Below are 19,182 nucleotides of genomic sequence, written 5' to 3'. Positions count from 1 at the left end.
ATACAGGCCCGAGATTCATCTGTCTTATATAATACCCAGCGGCAGCTATTTTATATCATATTAAGCATCATATATCTAAGATAGAAGTACTTTCAATCTGAGAGCAGGACCAAGAACACCAAACAGCCCATGCATAAGGACAAAATGATAGATATGAGAAAAGGAAAGTATGGAACCCCTATCTAATCTGGGTAATCCCTCTTTCTTTCTCTCTTTCTTTTTTTTAATAAGTAGGCTCCATGCCCAATGTGGGGCTTGAAATCAGAACCCTGAGATCAAGAGTCACATGCTCTGCCAGCTGAGCAAGCCAGGCGCCCCCAGGCAACTTTGTTGTGAGCTTTATCCACAGTCCAGTCCAAAGAAGCAGTCCTCTGTTGGGTGAGTGCTCCAACCAGGTGATAGCTTCCACCAGTCTCTTTTGGGAAGCACAGTCAGAGTATCTTGGATTTTAGGCTCATCAAGGAATCACACCTGGTTATTTAGGCAGAAACCTTAAATGGGAGTCTTGAAATTGGCAGCTGTCCTAAAGACATATGTGGCCACCCCATGCCTGACCAGAATATATGCATTAAAAGAACAGGAAAAATAGGAGAGTCTGACTTCTGAGCTCAATGCCTTTAGGGTCGAGGTAATGGTGTCCCACCAGGCAGCCAGAGCCATAGTGTAACCATGGGCAAGAGGTCCTGTCCTGCATTCGGCCAAGACACATTCCAAAGTGTCGTACTATTCAGGACATCTCTGAAAAAGGATATGTAAGAAACAAACATTGGGGGTAAAGATAATTTACTAAGTTGCATTGATACTCACTCCTTTGGCTCTGTTCTAGCCACCAAAAATGTTGTGCGATCATTAAGCGATGGTTGAGAAAGAATTCTTCAGATGTTGTACGATGCAGCTTGGTAAGTTTATTTAAGTAGCACACAGATAGGACCGTGGGCAGAAAGAGCTGCACTTTTGCTGTATGAAGCTGTGGGTTATATGCTTAGTGCTCAAGGGGGAGGGGACGTGCAGGGAGTTATTAAATCACAAATGTCTTCTTCAAATTTCTAATTTCACAAGATTTCTCTGGTGATTATCACTCATTTCCATATTAACTATTAGTGAGATATACAGGCAGTCATGAGACCCTTTAAGAATGTAGCAACCATGGGGGGCACCTGGGTGGCTCAGGGGGTCAAGCCTCTGCCTTCAGCTCAGGTCATGATCTCAGGATCCTGGGATCCACCCTCTCATCCGACTCTGCTCAGCAGGGAGCCTGCTTCGCCCTCTCTCTCTGCCTGCCTGTTTGCCTATTTGTGATCTCTCTGTCAAGTAAATAAAATCTCAAAAAGGAAAAAAAAAATAGCAACCATCACATATTTGATCCTTATTGAAACTATGCAGGCTATAGGTAAGCCTTTCCGGCTAAAGGTGAACATTTTTCTGCCTCTATCCCTCAGCAAAAGACAGGCAGGCAGACCAGTTAGCTGGAACTGACTGGTCAAGCAAGAATTGCTGAGAATCTGAATTTAAAGGGCAGTGGAAATAGCGAAGATGGTTTTGCGGTGTTTACTTCAGATGGGGGCTGCTTAAAATAAGTATTCTCTCCTCCCACTGTGCTGTTTTCTAACTTAGAGGTTGCGTTGCAATATTAAGTCCGATCCCGCTCCCCTCAGGTTTTGTTTCCCAGATTGCGAAGGGTCATGCACCGTTAGTGCACAGTCCTCTGCTCTGCACCCCCATCTCCTCTGGTTTCCAAACAGCTCTCTTCAAAGCCTCTTCTGTGTTTGGGTTTCTGGCCCGGGACTGGGAGGAGGAAGCAGAGGTAAACTACGCGGGCCAGAGGTCTCTGGATATAATAAGAGTGTCGTCACCAGCGGTTAAACGCGACAGTTGGTGAGACCACAGCGCACCCAACGAATCCCGGACCTGCGGGCCTACAGTAACGGCTCCTGGAGGGGCGGGCCCGAGGCGGGGCTTGGGCCGGAGCTGCACCTGAACCTGCGCTGGGGAGCGGGGCTGGGAGAGGAGTTTTAGTCCCTGCGGGAGTACCTTCTACCGTGTGGGTTGGAGCTGGAGACAGGTTTGGTTTGGGAGAGCGAGGTTTGAGACCAAGCCCAAGTCGCCGCCAAAGACTGCGGGTTTTTTTGCTTCTGCAACGTCAGAGTTGGGCAGGGCCAGGGGCGGAGTTTTAAGCTTGGTTCTCGGCTTCTCGTACCCGATTGAAACCAGCAGGACCTGGGGCGGAACCTGGGGCGGGTCCTGGGGCGGGACCTGGGGCGGGACCTGGGGCGGGTCCGCGGCGGGTCCCACTTGGCTTTTGACAGCTCGCTCTCGCATAGCCACAGCCGAGTCCCTCGGGTTCGGGAACCTGTAGCCCCGCTCTCCACGCGTCCCCGCCCCCCGTGGCCCTGGCCCCGGCCATGAAGCGCTTCTTCTCCTGCTCCAGCTCACAGGTGGCGGTAGGTGCCAAAATGTCTGGGAGGATGGGGCTGGGGTCCAAGCTCTGTGGTGACAGAAGTTCTGAGTCCGGTCTTCATGCACTATCGCCTTTTCTCTTTCTGGGTCTTTCCAGCGCTTCCACTCCCGCAGTGCAGCCTGCCGGCTCTGCCTTCCTCAAGGCCCTGTCCGCTGGCCTCTGACTTGCCTTCCTAACCTCGGGCCTTCCCAAGTTCCTTTCCGTTGGCCTTTTCTTGTCGTCCTAGCATATACACCTCCAACTTCTGAGATGTTTCCTGCAGCCCCTGCCCCTTCCCAAAGGCCCTGTCTACTTCTGCCATCTCCTAGTACTGAACACCTCCTAGCATCTGTCCTATCCCCAGCCCCTGCTCAGCCCCAAGTTCTGCTCTATGTCCCAAGTCCTGCGCCACGGCCCCATTTTCAGCCCTGACCTGTCCTCACAATCCTCTCCCATATAGCTCTATCCTTGCTGTTTCCTCTCAGCCCAACAAAGGTCTGTGCCTGCCCCAAGCCCTATTTCATAGTCTCCTCTGTCCCTGCCCCCATCTCACCCCATGGCCCTTCCACTCCCATTCTCTCATCAGCACCACTGGCTCTCTGACATCATTCGAACCCTCTTTCCAATTGGTTGCTCCCACACCAGCAGTCTCCTCCTGTTCCCCCATCAACCTCTGCCCCTCTCTTCCCAGCGGTTGTCCCACACCCTTTTTGCCCCAACTTCCATCTGCCTGCTCTCTGTGGGTTAATCTTGCAGTCCGCCATCTGCAGGCCCTAGCAGAGGAGGCATAGCTGTCTGGCTGCTCCCCAGGGAACTGGGTAAGTTGCCCACAGAGTTCACCCTGGCCAGCTCACCGCAGTGTCTGGTTATCAGACTGGTTCTTGGGCCAGTCAAGGCCTTCCACCTGCTTCTCCCCAGAATTTTCCTTCATTCTAAACCCTCATCCAGTTGCTTAGGGCTTGTACTCTCTGCTTCCCCGGACTGAGTTAGGGAAAGATGATAGTAGGAGAAGAGGATAGAGTAGATATGCTCAGAGTTCCCAGTAGAAGTCACTCGACTCCCCCAAGTTCTCCCAGAACCCAACACAAGGCTGATTATAGAAGGTAGGGCACACAGAGAGGGTGTAGCTGTTTCTTCCCTGCAGATACCTCCTATCTGGGGATGGCATTTTCTGTGGAGATTGGGATTATGGCTCTTTTAGAAGTGAGGTAGCCAATGACCTGTGGACCTGTGGGAATATTACTCAGCCTAACCCGACTTACTGGTGTCATTCATAAGCAAACATGAGAAATGCTAGGCTCACACTCTTCAAGGGCAGGCCGCAGAAGCTTGGAAGGGAGCGAGCTATGAGGCAAGAGTAGGAACTCTGTTGAGGCCTGTTCTTGTCCCACTTGCAACTGCTTCTTCACATAGTCTCCACATGCATAGATCAACCAATCAAAATGCATTATCTGGATGACTAGTATAGGTACCAGCAACTGAGGCAACTCAGACTCTGTCTTAACTGATAATGATTTTCTCATTCACATGGATTCTTCCCTAGTGACTGAAAGTCCTCCACACTTCCCTTTCCTTTCAGGTCTGTGGAGTCTGCCTGCCCTTAGGAATGGGGAGATTATTTCATTTTTCCTAGTTCTCCAATCCTTGGTTTCCAGTCTTTCCAAAGTTCTGGAAGGAGCAATGGACTGAATGTTGGAATTTGGAAATATCCATCCCTCTGTTCTTCACCCCAGCTCTACAGACTTTTGGCCATGAAGACTTTACACCCATTCTAAACTCTCTTCAGTATAACAAGCTCATAGGAAGTAAATCAGGTGGCTTTACAACTATCCAACTGGAAAGAAAACTGGTTTCTCAGTCAGGATGGGATCGCAAAGAGCTTACAACTAGGCCAGTGTCAGCTGCAAATTGTTTCCTCCTGAAACTTCCTCACCCTTATGATAAATTCCTCCACTCCCTGGGTGGTTAACCACTCTGAACCCGTTTGTCAGAGAAATAGTGTGACAGGCTTCCCGGCCACTCCCAAAACCTGGTTTCCAAGTCGTGCCAGCGGACTCTCCCTGCCTGTCTCCACTCCCATCCCTGGGTCCAGGGCCAAAGCCCTGCCTCCTTTGAGACCAGGACTGACAGTTCAGGGATCATTTTCAAATTAATCTAAATTATCCAGAATATAGGAAGCTACACACACACACACACACACACACACACACCTAGCTCTTATGATCTCATTTTATTTTAGTCAAATAGAGGATGCCTTTGAGGGTGTCTTACATATTAGCTTACTCTGCCTATGTAGGAAGTGGACCAGAAAATAGCTTTAAACAGTTGGCGCTGAATCAGCTTGCAGGAATGTTAGTTGCATTAAAAAACAAAAACAAAAACAAAAACAAAACAAAACAAAAAAACAGAAAACAAACAAAAAAACCCCTAAACTGTGAGTCAGTTCCTGGTTCCTCTAGAACAGCCTTTCCATTTCCAATCACCTGTCCTACAGGTGTACCCACTCTTTCTCTCTGCTGTTGGTGTGTTCCATCTCAATAGGAAGCTTACCAGCACACAGCCAGAGATAAGGAGAGGTTGCAATTACTTCTACAAAAGCCCCCTAATCTTGGCTGCAGAAATACAAAGCTTATCCTTGTTTTTGACACTGCTGATTAGAGTGGTGATTGCTCCCCTGAGGCTGGGATGGTCATCCAGGGCCTCTTTTCCAGAGGCGCTGGGATGAGCGGTAGATGGATTTGGAATTCGGAAGCATCCCTCTGTCCTTCTTCACCCTAGCTCTGCAGAGGTTTGGTCATGATGAATTTTCCATCTCTCCTAAATTCTTAGTAGAAAAGATTATAGGAAATAAGTCAGGCAGATTTAGAGCTGTCTAGTTGGAAAGAAAAGTATCTACTTTGCTAAGGAGCCCCTTTACTGTCTCTACAGCCTGGCCGTTATACGTTGGCTGATACAGAGCAAGAGCTCTTCCTCTCGCTCCCCTGAAGGGAGAATTCTGACCCCTGAATTGCTGGCATATCCAAAATGTGCTAGCAATGCTGGGAAGGATGGGGATTGGGATTAGCCTTTATCGTGCCCTTACTCTGTGGCCTGTTACATCACTAGGGAACTGAGGTTCAAAGAAGTTGTTACATGCCGAAATTCACAAGGATAGAAAAGTGTTAGAATCAGGATTTTAAACAGACAACTTCAGATTGAGGTCAGCTGATGGCAGTGTCCCCTGAGGGAGATATAATTATAGCTTCCAGATTTTTTTCTGAGGCTAACTGGTCCCCAAGGGCCATTAGATGATATTATTCCTAGGTCCCCAAGTCTACTTGGTATAGGGAGAAGTCATTTGGCTTATTTTGTCCTTTGAGAAACAACCTGTTTGGAGACTCTTCTCTGTGCAGGGAGTAGCGTCTGGGAGTGGGTGGCTTTGGCCTAGAGGCAGTCTTAGACTGGTTACATGGTAATAAGGAAACCTTCTCCCAGAACTCTGTAGCAGTGTGTGTGGTCTGGTGGTACGAACCGGGAGTGGGTGCCAGGTGGCCTGGGTTCTAGTCTCAGTTTTACCCTGTTTTGTGGTGTGATCTGGGACAGTTATCCAACCTTAGTGTGCTTCAGTTTCTTCTGCTCTCAAATAGATCCAATTATATCAGCTCTAACTCCTTTCCGGGGATGCTGAGAGGCTAATCGAAATAGCACTGGAAAGGACTGTGAAGAATTACAAGAATTACCTTAGAATCCACCTAGCCTGAGATCATTTTATGGCTTGGGCATTTCAAAACTTCCCTGTTTTTGCTATATAATTTTCCCTGGCTGGGCAAACAGTATTTGAAAATTGGTTATTTGGCTTCTGCAGACCCTATGTTTTCCCACCTCCTCCCAAGGCCTCTTTCTTGTTGAGATGACACCTCATAAAATCTAAGGTGCCACCAGCAATCCTTCACCACTTCCTGTTTGGTTATAAGAATACCATACCCTTGTATGGCCTTTTCCAGTTTACGAAGAGATTTTATATGCCTTATATGAGGTTAGCTCACTTAATGCTCACAACGTGATGAGGTAGTTATTATTTCCCACGTGTCAAAGATGAGGACACAGAGGTGTTCAATTGCTTACCCTGGGTCACATAGCTGAGAAAGTAGCTGACCCAGGCCTTCACCTCAGGCCTGCTGACAAAATATTCATCCAGGAGTCTTTTCACTATCATACAGACTTTTGCATCCCTTCTTCCTTTCCCTTCCTCTCTCTGGATCCAACCAGGCCTTTCTGGGCTTCAGCCCTGGGTGTTTTACACAGCTGTCTCTCATGCCCTGTGATACCTCAATTATTGTAATTACCCCCACCACTAGCAAAAAGTCAAGCTGGAATGAGAGAACAATGCAAGCCCAGGTGTGGCTGTTGCTGGGGACAGCTGCTCCCCGCCAGGGAAAAGAAGAGGGAGGGCAGGGGAGAAAGGAGCAGGGGAGCTGCCTCTCGCTGCCTCTGCAGGCCTACCCAGAGACCTTATCTCTGCCGTTAGGTGGTTGTGCTTTGGAAGGGGAAGAGCAACCAGCTGAAGGGCATAAAGGGCATAGAAATGAGGCTGGAAAAAAGAAACTCTGCCCCCCTCTTCCAGTTTTGGGACCCAATGCCCAAGGGCAGAGATGTAATGGCTGGGTATTTGGGCTCCTAGCTGTAATGTGATGCTGGGTGCCTTGACTTCTCATAAATCTGAGGATAAGAGGCTGAACAGCCTGGGGAGATGAGAGGCAATGTGGCTCAGTTTGCTCCAGCAAGACCCCGAGAGGAAAGGGGAAAGGAGTCATGGCTGGGATCACTCTGAGCATGCGCACCTAACCCCAATAGTCACGTGATGACTTAAAAAAAAGGACATCTAAATACTACACTTTCAGTACTAGAACATGATTTTTAATCCAGGAGTCCAAGCACTTTTTGACCCAGGGCTGACAAAGGCCAGCAGTAGTCTCTCAGCTGCATATGGATGTCCCTTTTCTTTGCAGGGCACCCTAGCCATCTCCTCCCTTCCTTTTCCCATCCCACTCCTGCCCCCTGTATTCACACAACCCATGCCCCCTGACCAGGTGGAGAGATGGAACCGCCGTGATCAGAAGCTGCTGGAGGCGGTGCAGCGGGGGGATGTGGGACGCGTGGCTGCCCTGGCCTCGAGGAAGTCAGCCCGGCCCACCAAGCTGAACTCGAATGGCCAGTCCCCGTAAGTGAGCCGTCCCAAGTCCCCCCCCTCCCCCCGCCCCCCCATATGTGGTTACCATTAAAAGCCTTAAACCCGGAAGGAGGTAAGACCCGGGAAGCCCTACATCCCCAGAGCCGTTTTTGTCTTGACCAGCAAGCGTGTCTAACAGCGTTTGTTTGCTACACACCAAGGGCTGCACACAGTGAGGGAAGAGACATTGTCTCTGAGTCCCACCCCCTCACAGTCCAGAATGACAGAACTGCACCCCCCCACCCCAAAAAAAGGGAAAGAAAAAGCAGAAAAGGACATAAAGCCCATGAAACAAACAGAAAACAGGTACACTCATTAAAGATGGCATCTCTTTATTGCTCAAGTAGGAGGGTGTGTAGCTTGGGAAATTAGGAGCAAAGTGGTAATGGCCATGAGCATCACATGGCTGGATGGAGTGATTAGGATGAGAGGGATATTATCCCTTGTCCCTTCCAGTGGCCAGCCCTCTTTTGTGTTTGAGCAATAGTCTAGCTTGCTCGAGACCTATGGCTCTCATTTCTGTCTTTGCTTCCAACCTCCTCTGGCTTTGTGACAGTAGGCCACAGAGCCTTTTCCTCAGAAAGTCAGGCTATAGGGGAACTTCCCTGTCTAGTTTGGGGACTGGCTTGAGGTGAAGGAGCATAGCAGGTAGTACTTATGAATATTCTTGTAGCTCTCATCCCCCAGTCCCCTCATCCTTCTGCTCCTTGGCCTTGATTCTGGCAGGTTCCATCTGGCAGCCTCCAAAGGCCTGACAGAATGTCTAACTATACTGCTTGCGAACGGGGCTGACATCAACAGCAAGAATGAGGATGGTGAGTTAGACCGCACATTGGGCCCCACGGCAGGCCTCTCCCTTTAGAGCAACAGTGGTGGTGGGGGCCAACCCCTGGAGGTTCCGAGTGTAGCCCCCCACTTCTCTCCTCATCAGTTCTGGCCAGCATCCTCCCAGGGCGCTCCTCCCTGCAAGCTGGCTTTACCTCAACCCCCACTCCCACCTCCACCACAGGTACCAGGTACTCGGGGAACAGGAATTTCTGGCCCTGTGGGGCTGAGAGCTTCTCTCTCTAATCTCCCCCTGATTATCTGTGCGTCTTTTGCCTTCCCTCCCTGTGAGTCATCGGCATGCGTAGGGCCATCCATCTTCCATCTCCCCTCTTTCTCTTTCCAGGAAGCACGGCCCTGCACCTGGCCACCATCTCCTGTCAGCCACAGTGTGTCAAAGTTCTGCTGCAGGTAGGAGCAACCTCTCAGTACTGCTTTAGTGAAGGGAACAAGTGGGCCCAGCATCTTCTATCTTGCACTTGTAGTCACATGCACTATTGGGTCACATGGACCGCTCTCCTCCCCAGTAAGACAGGTGGTAATCCGGGGTGCCTGGGTGGCTCAGTGGGTTAAAGCCTCTGCCTTCGGTTCCGGTCATGATTCCAGGTCCTGGGATCTAGTTGGAGTCCCGCAGCAGGCTTTCTGCTCAGCAGGGAGCCTGCTCCCCGCACCCCACCCCCCCGCCTGCTTCTCTGCCTACTTGTGATCTCTGTCAAATAAATAAATAAAATCTTAAAAAAGAAAAAAAGACAGGTGGTAATCCTGCACCCATCAGTTCACAAGCATTTAGGTAACACCCACTACATGCTGATAACATGCTTAAGGCGGCCCTTGAGGGCAGATCAGAAAGCAGAGTTCCCCGGGGGACTGCTGGCCAGTCCTCTGTAAGCCATCAGTAGAGCCCTGCGCAGATGGAGTGCTGAGTGGCTGGGCAGGTGGAAGGAGGACAGAGGTGTTCAAATTCATCCACACTTCTACTGTCTGCTTTTAAGGGACTTGCAGTCTAGGGGCACTAAGGGAAATATATATGTGAAATGACACGCAGAAAATCCAGAAACCTGTCTCCAAAAGTGCAAAAGGCACAGTTCAGCAGGCCACTGGGCAAATGGCTGTTCTGCTTTTGTTCTTCCCTGACCTTTCCAAGTTCCCCAATGCTTAGCCTGAAGTATCCCGCGGGGACTCAGATATCATTTTCCCTAACATACTTATTGGTCTATCATCTGATTTTTCTTAGGCCCTAGGTTTAAGAACTGTGGCTGAAATTCAAGGCTGCCTATAATCTGCAAGGAGTGGACTGGCTCTCCTAGTAGTTGGCCGGAGCCATGGTCCTCCTTCCCCTCACTGTAGTGCTATGGAAGTTGGGGAGCCAACGGGGGGCGGGGGTGGGGGTATGGGATAAGGATGGTACCACCATGCCCCATGCTGCTTCCCTTTGTGGCTGTTTGCAGCATGGCGCCAACGAAGATGCTGTGGATGCAGAAAATCGTAGTCCGTTGCACTGGGCAGGTGTGTGCTGGGGACAGGGGGTGGGGTTGGGGGGAAGCAGGACTGCAGGGACCATGGACAGAAGGCAGGGGGTGTGGGATGACATTTGGAGAGCAGGACAGATTGAATGGTTGGAGGGAATGCTGGGTCATAGTCTGACTAGTGTCCTTCCTGCTTCTCCTTAACCCAATCATCCCTCAATCCTCCCAGCCTCCTCTGGCTGTGCCTCCAGTGTGCTCCTGCTGTGTGACCATGAAGCCTTCCTGGATGTCCTGGATAATGTGAGTGTCTGCTGGGCAGGGCCCTGCACAGGGAGGCTGCTGCTCTCTCTGAGCTTGACTGGCTAAGCTCTGGGATGAGGAGGGTGGGGCAAGGGGGGGCATGCCTCCTCTTCCTTCTCCCCCTGATTCTCCTCCTTTCCCTCCCAGAAGAGTTTTTTTTGTTTTTTGTTTTTAGTTTTTTTTTTTTTTTTTTTTTGAAGAGGGCTTTTCTTTTGAAGAAGTGTCGGGAGAGGGCATTTGGTAAAATTGTCAAGCTCTGGCTCCTCGTGACCTCCCTTCCCACAATCTGTGCAGGATGGACGGACACCCCTGATGATTGCATCACTGGGGGGTCATGCAGCTATCTGCTCACAGCTACTACAGAGAGGTGCCCGAGTTAATGTCACAGACAAGGATGACAAGTGAGCCTTCCCCATCTCCCCAGCTCAAACCCAGGCATTGACCACTCTAGAAAGGAGCCCCTGGGCAAACGTGTGTGTGCGCATGCGCGTGTATGTGTGCGTGTGTTTTGCGGAAGAAAGATTGGTCTCTCTTTTCCTGGGAACCTCCTTCCTTCTGAGCAGTTGTTTGGAAGAGCTACATGCTGCTTTGCACTTTTCCTCTCAGGGAGCTGAGAAAGTTTTACTTAGACTTTCCTATTCAGCTGCTACCACCATAGTGGTGGTAGCAGCATAGATGACCAGCATAGATGACCCTGGAAGTCGAATCAATACTTCTGGATCCATTAGTTCAATTTACTGGTTTCAAACCACCATCTAAACAATGGGATCCTTTTTCCAATAAAGAATTTATGTGGAACCTCGATAAAGAAAAGATGAAAATAGGGCCCTTCTACTTGGCTCCTGGCTTTCTGATGCTGCAGCTCCAAGGCAGGGCGGTCTGGTTTCATGCCTTGGAATTTCTAGAAGCAGGACTCCTGGATTTCCTGGGGAAAGCCTTTGCCCAGCTTTGTCCCCACTCACAGATCGGCTCTGATCCTGGCCTGTGAGAAAGGCAGCGCCGAGGTAGCAGAACTGCTCCTGAGCCATGGGGCAGACGCAGGGGCAATGGATGGCACAGGGCACGACGCTCTGCATTATGCTCTTCGCACTCAAGACAAAGTGTTGTGTCGGCTGCTGCGGCAGGCTCTGAACCGGCGGGGGCAGCGGGGAGGTAAAGCTGAGTCCCTTTTTTAACTTCACAATTCTCCTTGAGAGCCTTAGCATCCAGGAAGCTGCTTAGAATGCCATTTATTCCCATTGAAATAATCCCTCTGACAAAGAATTTTCACTTGAGTTTAGAGTTTAACTTACTGATTGCTGCTACTGTGAAATGACCCCAAATTCCCAAAGCATGGTCGCAAAAGTCCTTAATGCAGCCTTGTGTCCCCTCAGAAGGCAACTCTGGCTCGACTACCTCTATGTTTATGAGTTGTGATTGTTCATCTATTTGTATGGTTTGCCAGTCACCCTCCATCTCCCTTGCTAGACTGGAAAGCCCTCAGATGACAGGCCACTGCTGTTTTGCTCCACACTGAGATCCTGGTACCCATCAGTGCCTGGCACCAGGCCCACTAAATAAGTGAGCAAACAAAATGAACAAGCTGGCCCGTCTCCAGGATAAGGGAACCAAGGATGCTGGATGCTTGGGGACCCATTCAACAGGGGTGGCTCCCGGCACCATGAAGACATGTGTGGGAAGGGTCCTCACACTGGGGGAATGTTCTTCTCAGAAAAAGTCTGAAGATAAAGTGTGGGCTAGAAGAGGACCTGTCTCTATTCTCATTTTCCCTGTGATTTCTCGCATAGGTCAGGGGCTTGTTCAACATCCAGATCTTGCATCCCAGGTAAGACCCTACATGCCTTTTCTTCCGACCCACCCAAGGCTGTCCCACTGGGGTTTCCCTTAGGTAGTGATTCTTGGGGGCATCGAGAGAGAGTAAGATAAGAAAACCCCTCCTGGGTCTTGGCTAGCTGCCTGCCTTTAGTTCACTATTCCTTTTTCTATGTAGGCCTCCTCATCTGAGCCTCACATGGGTTCTCCACCTAAGAGCCCATGGAGAGCAGAGCCCGAGGAGGAGCAGGAGGAAGAGGAAGAGGAGGAAGACCCATACCCAGATGAGTGGAGGTGGAAGTATGAAGAGGAGCAGAGGAAGGTTTCTCAGTTGGAGCAGGAGCTGGTGCAAAAGACTGAAGAGGCGAAAACTCAGGCTGCAGCCTACCTGGGCCTGGAGAACCAGATTCGAGAGCAGGTGCAGGAGCTGGGGCTCCTCCTAGCTCAAGAGCCTGGAGCTCCCGGAGGGCAGGGCTCTAGTCTTCGGCCTGGAGGAGATGGAATGGAACAGGGCTGTCCCTTGGGCCTGCTGGCCAAGCACATTCAAGAGCTAAGGAAACAGCAGCAGGCAGCAGCCGCAGTGGCAACCAAGCCAGCATTAGCTCCTAAGAAGGCTGAGGATTTAGCCTCGGGGGGCATTCAGCATGAAGCCCAAGGAAGGCTCCAGCCAGAAGAACAAGAGCCACCCCAGAGCCTAAGGTGTGAGACCGCTGGGAAAGCCACAGGACAGCAGCTGAGTGCCAATGGTGGACAGGCCCTTGGCCGGGATGGTACTGACGAGCCATTGGCTGGTCAGAAAGAGAAGCCCCAGGCCCCTGGGGCTGACCCGATAGGCACAGCGGCTGAACCCATGGGCCCAGCAGCCATGAATCAGCTCCTTGTACAGCTGAGGGAGGAGGTGGCTGCTGTGTGGCGAGAAAAGGATGCTGCCCGGGGGGCTTTGTCAAGACCAGTCCTGGAGGGGGCTCTGGGGACACCCCAGGTGGAGGCTGCAGCCGCTGCCTGGGAGAAGATGGAGGCCAGGCTAGAGCAGGTGCTGGTGAGGCTGGATCGGGCAAAGGCAGGATTACAGGGCAAACCTCAGGCCCCTGCTCAGGAGCCCAGAGAGGGAGCCCCAAAGGCAGGCCTGGTGATCATCACCAAAGAGAATGAAGGGAAGGAGAAGAAGGCTCCTGGGGCCCGGGGAGAGCCTTTGGGGGCCCCTGGAGGGGAACGGCTACCCGGAGGCTGTCTGGCTAAGGGCCAGCTGGAGAAGGAGGTAGCAGCACTGAGACGGAGCAATAGCAACTTGCTGGAGGAGCTGGGGGAGTTGGGGCAGGAGAGGCAGCGGTTGCAGGGGGAGCTGCAGTCTCTGAGCCAGCGGCTCCAGCAGGATTTCGTTCCCAAGCCAGAGGCGCAGGTCCAGCTGCAGCAGTTGCGGCGGAGTGTGGGGCTGCTGACGGACGAACTGGCCATGGAGAAGGAGGCCACCGAGAAACTGCGGAAGCGCCTGGCCTCCCAGAGCAGTGGCCTCCAAGGGCTGTGGAACTACCTGCCACCAGACCTGGTGGGCAAGGGGAGTGCTGGGCGCACAGCGGGCGAGCCCCTGGAGGAGCTGCAGGCCTGCATCAGCACCCTGGTGGAGCAGCACCGCGAGGCCCAGAAGGGGCTGGCTCGCCTGGAGGAGGAAAACCAGCAGCTGCGGGGGACCCTGGCCCCACGCCGGGAGCCGGGCACCTTGTCAGAAGCCCCCGCACCGCCCCAGGTGGCGGCTCTGGAGCAAGACCTGGGGAAGCTGGAGGAAGAGCTGCGGGCCGTCCAGGCCACGATGAGCGGGAAGAGCCAGGAGATCGGGAAGCTGAAGCAGCTGCTCTACCAGGCCACCGAGGAAGTGGCCGAGCTGCGGGCCCGGGAGGCTGCTAGCCTGCGGCAGCACGAGAAAACGCGCGGTTCGCTGGTGGCCCAGGCTCAGGCGTGGGGCCAGGAGCTGAAGGCCCTGCTAGAAAAGTATAACACAGCGTGCCGGGAGATGGCTCGCCTGCGCCAGGCGGTGGCGGAGGAGCGGCGGCGGAGCGGGGACCTGGCCACACGCGCGGCCGAGCAGGAGCGCCAGGCAGGCGAGCTGCGCGCGCGCTCCCAGCAGTTTGAGCAAACAGCTGAGCAGTTCAAAGATAAGGTGGACCATCTCATTGGGGCTTGCCGGGACAAGGAGGCCAAGGTGAGCAGGCTGGGCAGCCGGTAGGGAAAGTAAGTGGCCGTGTGTTTAGGGGGTTTTTTAGCCTGCCTCTGTCTTTGTGTTGTCAGTTTAATACCTGTAACGGAGCACCTGTGGTTTTCAAGGACCGTTGTGTTCCCCGGCGTCGGGCTCTTGTTTCTCGTTTCTCCAGGAATTGGGGTTGATATTAGTGGTGAGGCTAAGGTATAAACAGAAGAGAGAAGGGGGCTTAAGTATTACAGTTGGGGATTCAGGATGCAGAAGCAGTGCGGGTCGCAGCCAGCTAGCTACTGCCCTGGAGGGATTATGGTTATGAATACTTTCACTTAAAAAGTAGATTAGCCCAGGTTGCTGGGGTTTTGCTAGGGTTCTGGGGAGGTAACTGGGGGGCTGATGGGGGTTAGAAAAGTAGACTAGCCTCTAGCTCCTCTTCTCCTCCCCACCCCACCCACTTCAGTCAGAGGGAGTTCTAGAGATTTCCATTGGCAAAGAGAACACCAAATCAAATAAAAACGTTTGAAAACCACTGTGTTAGAAACCGGAGTTTCCCAAGGATTGCTCCAGAACTCAGTGTAAAGGCTGTACATTTCTAGGAGGCATGTTTTATGAATCATAAAAAAAAAATCCATTTACGAATGAATTTAGTAATTTTATTTATTTATTTATTTATAAGATTTTATTTATTTGACACAGAGAGAGAGACAGCCAGAAAGGGAATACAAGCAGGGGGAGTAAGAGAGGGAGAATCAGGGTCCTGGGGTTCTGTGCTCAGCGGGGAGCCTGCTTCCCCCTCTCTCTGCCTGCCTCTCTGCCTACTTGTGATCTCTCTCATCAAAATAAATAAAATTTTAAAAAAGATATAGGAAGTATATGTTTTGTATAATACAGAGGGCACACAAAGAAGGAATGTTATACAGAATAGCAATCAGTGTGCAGTGGGGCTGATTAAAAAAAGGAGGAATTTTGTGTTGGCGTTGAAGGAAAAGATGATGTAGATAAATGGGCGAAAGAAAATAGTGTAGTTTGACATTGGATTTGAAATTCAGTTTCAAAACTTACTGCTTGATCTTGGGTGAGTTCTCTAAAGCCTCCAAATCTCATCTAAGACTCAGTTTTCTCATCTCTACTATGGGGATAATGATAGGGTTTCAGGAAGATTACATTAATAAGACATTATATTTAAAATACTAGAAATGCTTTTTGGTAAATGGTAAGCACTCAATAAATAAAAGTGAGCTATTTTTATAATTCCTACTGCCACCATTCCTATTACTGCTGGTTATCAGTAACCAAGTTTGTGCCTCAGTCTCACAAACCACAAAAACAAAACTCATCTCTTATTTCTTGGTGGTCAACAACCATGAATAGGGCAGGATCCAGTGCAGACTTCAGACCATGGGCCATGAATTCAAAGAGATCTTGGTTCAAATCATTATTTCATTACTTACTAGCTGTATGATTTTGACAAGTCACTTAAGTCAGTCTTATCTGCAAAATGTGAATACTAATACTTCCTTCAGTGAAGTATTATTCTCCTCAGAACAGAAGAAGAAATGTCTTGAGTATTAATTGAGACAATGTGTATAAAAGTACCTGGCATATATTACATACCCACTAAAAGGAAATTGACCTTGACCGTGGATGGTATTGGGGTGGGAAATGACTTGGGCCACTTCAGTTGCCTTTCTTTCCTTGTGGCATCAGATCAAGGAATTGTTGAAGAAGCTGGAGCAGCTTTCAGAGGAGGTCTTAGCTGTTCGGGGAGAAAATGCTCGCCTTGCCCTACAGCTTCAGGTATGTTCTGGCCCTCAGAGAAATAGATGCTGCTAGAAAAGAGGGCGGCCAGTGGAAGTGATGTATGTGAGGGAAAAAGTCTAGGAATTGTAGAGGCCTGGTCAGGCAGTGGTCTAGGCTGGGCCAATGGTGGGCCAAGGGAGCCTAATTGGTATAGCTGACCACTTCTTTCTTCTCCTTTTTTTTAATTTTTAAATTTTTGTTTAAATTAATTTCAGTAACATATAGTGTATTATTTGTTTCAGGAGTAGAATTTAGTGATTCATCAGTTGCATACAACACCCAGTACTCATTCCATCAAGTGCCCTCCCTAGTGCCCATCACCCAATTACCCCATCCCCCAATTACCCCATCCCCTCACCCACCTTCCCTCCAGCAACCTGTTTGTTTGTTCTCTACAGTTAAGGGTCTCTTGTGTTTTGTCTCCCTCTCTGTTTTTATCTTATTTATTTATTTTTATGTTTTATTATTAAAAATTTTTTTTTTAAATTTATTTGACAGAGATGACAGGTAAGCAGAAAGGCAGGCAGAGAGAGAGAGGAAGGAAAGCAGGTTCCTTGCTGAGCAGAGAGCCTGATGCAGGGCTCGATCCCAGGACCCTGGGATCATGACCTGAGCCGAAGGCAGAGGCTTTAACCCACTGAGCCACCCAGGCACCCCATTTTTATCTTATTTTATTTGTCCTTCCCTTCCCCTATTCATCTTCTCCTGTTCATCTGTTTTCTTAAATTCCATGTCTGAGTGAAATCATATGGTATTTGTCTTTTTCTGACTGACTTATTTTGATTAGTATAATACCCTCTAGTTCCTCCCCCATAGTTGCAAATAGCAAGATTTCATTCTTTTTGATGGTTGAGTAATATTCCATTATAGAATCTCTACATATAGATGTAGATATCGATATAGATATATATCATATCTTTATCCATTCATCTGTATATGAACATTTGGGCTCTTTCTATAGTTTGGCTTTTGTAGACATTGCTGCTATAAACATTGAGTGCATGTGCCTCTTCGAACCACTGTGTTTGCATCCTTTGCATAAATACCTAGTGGTGCAATTGCTGAATCCTAGTGTGGTTCTATTTTAACTTTTTTGGGAACCTCCATACTGTTTTCCAGAGTGGCTGCACCAGTTTGTGTTACCACCAACAACTGACCACTTCATTCTATTTTTCCTCATCCTTGGTGGGGGGGTGGTAGTATGTGTGTCAGGGTGGGTGTGCTAGGGTGGGCACAAGATCTCTCACTGATGCTCATTCCTAGGATTCCCAGAAGAATCACGACGAGATCATCTCCACCTATAGGAACCATCTGCTGAATGCTGCGCAGGTGAGCATGGGAGGAGGTAGCGACAGCACATTGGGCGGGGGGTGTTGCATTTGGGATCCCTCTTTTTACCTGCATATACCTGTAATTTCTTGGAAATTTGGACTTTATTTTTAAAAAATATTTTATTTATTTGACAGAGATCACAAGTAGGCAGAGAGGCAGGCGGGGGGAGGGGTGGGGTAGAGCAGGCTCCCTGCTGAGCAGAGAGCCCGATGAGGGGCTCAATCCCAGGACCCTGGGATCATGACCTGAGCTGAAGGCAGAGGCTTTAACCCACTGAGCCACCCAGGTGCCCCTGGACTTTATTTTTTTTAAACAGATTTCATTTATTTATTTGACAGAGAGAGAGAGACAGTGAGGGAGGGAACACAACCAGGGGGAGTAGGAGAGGAAGAAGCAGGTTCCCCACAGAGCAGGGAGCCCTACTCAGGGCTCAATCCCAGCAACTTAGCCACCTGGGCACCCCGGACAGTTGGACTTTAAATGTTCCAGTGCCAGGTCTCTGGATCTCCTTAGGTAGATCAAGAGAGGTTGTGCATGAATGTGAGTGGGGAGAGGTGTTTGTCCCTCCTTGTCAATACCCTGGTCTACTGGAAGGCCTTTTCCTGTTCCTTATGCCTTTTCTCAGTTTTAGCCTGAGCCAAATTATCCCTCACTAAGGAAGAAGAGATGGGTCATTTGCTCCTTTATTAGGAAGAATGATAGCTACAAAGAATTGAACACTTGTTGTCTATCAGGTGCTCTGCTTCATATTCACTATCTTTTTTTTTTTTTTTTTAAACCCTCACAGCAGTCCCAGCAAGTAGACATCATTATCTTCCTTGTAGAGACTAGGAGACAGCCATGGAGAAGTCACACACTATAAACCAGGGCACAGAGGAAAGAGCGTTCCATGAAACCACAGAACGTTCCCTTGCCTGTCTCTCCTCATTTCCTGTTCATCATCTCCTTTTCCTTCCTTCCCACCACTTACAGGGCTACATGGAACAAGATGTGTACAATATTTTGCTGCATATCCTCAGCATCCAGGAGGAGTGAGACAGCCATGCCCTGAGGGATGTGCGATTTCTCTGTGGTGAGTTGTGGGTCTGGGTGATGAGGGAAGGAACCCAGAGAAAGGACTTGGGCAAAGAGGCTTAGGGATGGGACTTGGAGTCTCCTTTTGCCCCATGCAGTGGCGCCTGACACTGGGGAGCCCTGAGGGGTGAGGAGCATATGAAGTGAGATTAATTGAGAAGACAAAATCTGGGGACTCCCTGGGTAGAGGCAGAATCAGGGAATAGGTAGACCAAAGGGGTCTGATGTGGGACGATGAGGACTGAAAAGCCTGGCTGAGTGGCTCTCCTAAGGCCCAGTCTAGAGACAGCCATGGTAGCAGAGTGGCAAGGAGTGGTTTGCTAGGGCGGGACTCTAGAACCCCAGACTCTCTCCTTCACTCGCATACCATTCATTCAGAGGGTAGTCACCTCTGACTCTTATTGCTGCCTCTGTGCACATGGCCATCTTCTCCCGTCCAGGTGGATGACATCCCGCTTTGCATCTTGCCATGGGTGGGAGGAGGCTGGGGAGGTGGAAATGTGTGCATTTCACCCTTGAATTTCTTCTTTCAGGGAGTAAGAGCGTCCCTGTTCGCCCGAGGCTCCACCAGGTTGGGGAGGAGGAGGGGGCAGTTGGTGGGGATGGGTGGGTGGGGTTTCACCTGACATTATGGATCCCAGACCTGAAAACCTGAAGCCTGGAGTCAGCACTAATGAGACCAGAGGAGGAGGCACATGGAGGCCAGCTCTATGGAAAATAAAGCAGGAGGCATGTA

The 19,182-nt window shown here is 50.1% G+C and overlaps 1 protein-coding gene across 3 annotated transcripts; it reads left to right on the top strand.

Moving 5' to 3' along the window:
- Nucleotides 1-1,894: 1,894 nt before the first annotated feature.
- Nucleotides 1,895-19,182, top strand: ANKRD35 (ankyrin repeat domain 35). 3 transcript variants are annotated; one of them, XM_082685150.1, is made up of 15 exons: nt 1,895-1,921; nt 2,322-2,441; nt 7,507-7,637; nt 8,373-8,461; nt 8,818-8,882; nt 9,920-9,977; nt 10,167-10,237; nt 10,532-10,638; nt 11,202-11,389; nt 12,025-12,062; nt 12,228-14,246; nt 15,948-16,037; nt 17,304-17,369; nt 18,345-18,444; nt 18,980-19,182. In XM_082685150.1, exons 2-14 carry the CDS (start codon nt 2,403-2,405, stop codon nt 18,405-18,407), a joined length of 3,024 nt encoding a protein of 1,007 aa, XP_082541276.1. In that variant the 5' UTR covers nt 1,895-1,921; nt 2,322-2,402; the 3' UTR covers nt 18,408-18,444; nt 18,980-19,182. The 3 variants fall into 3 exon arrangements, with proteins under 3 accessions (XP_082541276.1, XP_082541275.1, XP_082541274.1); XM_082685149.1 differs by lacking the exon at nt 1,895-1,921 and adding an exon at nt 1,930-2,041; XM_082685148.1 differs by lacking the exon at nt 1,895-1,921 and adding an exon at nt 1,930-2,062.

Source organism: Mustela nivalis, assembly GCF_964662115.1.
Source record: "Mustela nivalis genome assembly, chromosome: 10".
Taxonomy (NCBI): Eukaryota; Metazoa; Chordata; class Mammalia; order Carnivora; family Mustelidae; genus Mustela; species Mustela nivalis.
The sequence above is the reverse complement of the archived record's forward strand: the minus strand, read 5'-3'. Positions and strand labels throughout refer to the sequence as shown.

What these genes read in the sequence shown, in the direction of transcription:
- ANKRD35 (XM_082685150.1), top strand. Translation starts at nt 2,403, where the DNA reads ATGAAGCGCTTCTTCTCCTGCTCCAGCTCACAGGTGGCG. An exon ending in TCCTGGATGTCCTGGATAAT is followed by an intron (nt 10,238 to 10,531) that starts GTGAGTGTCTGC and finishes CAATCTGTGCAG; the next exon opens with GATGGACGGACACCCCTGAT. An exon ending in CCGGCGGGGGCAGCGGGGAG is followed by an intron (nt 11,390 to 12,024) that starts GTAAAGCTGAGT and finishes TTTCTCGCATAG; the next exon opens with GTCAGGGGCTTGTTCAACAT.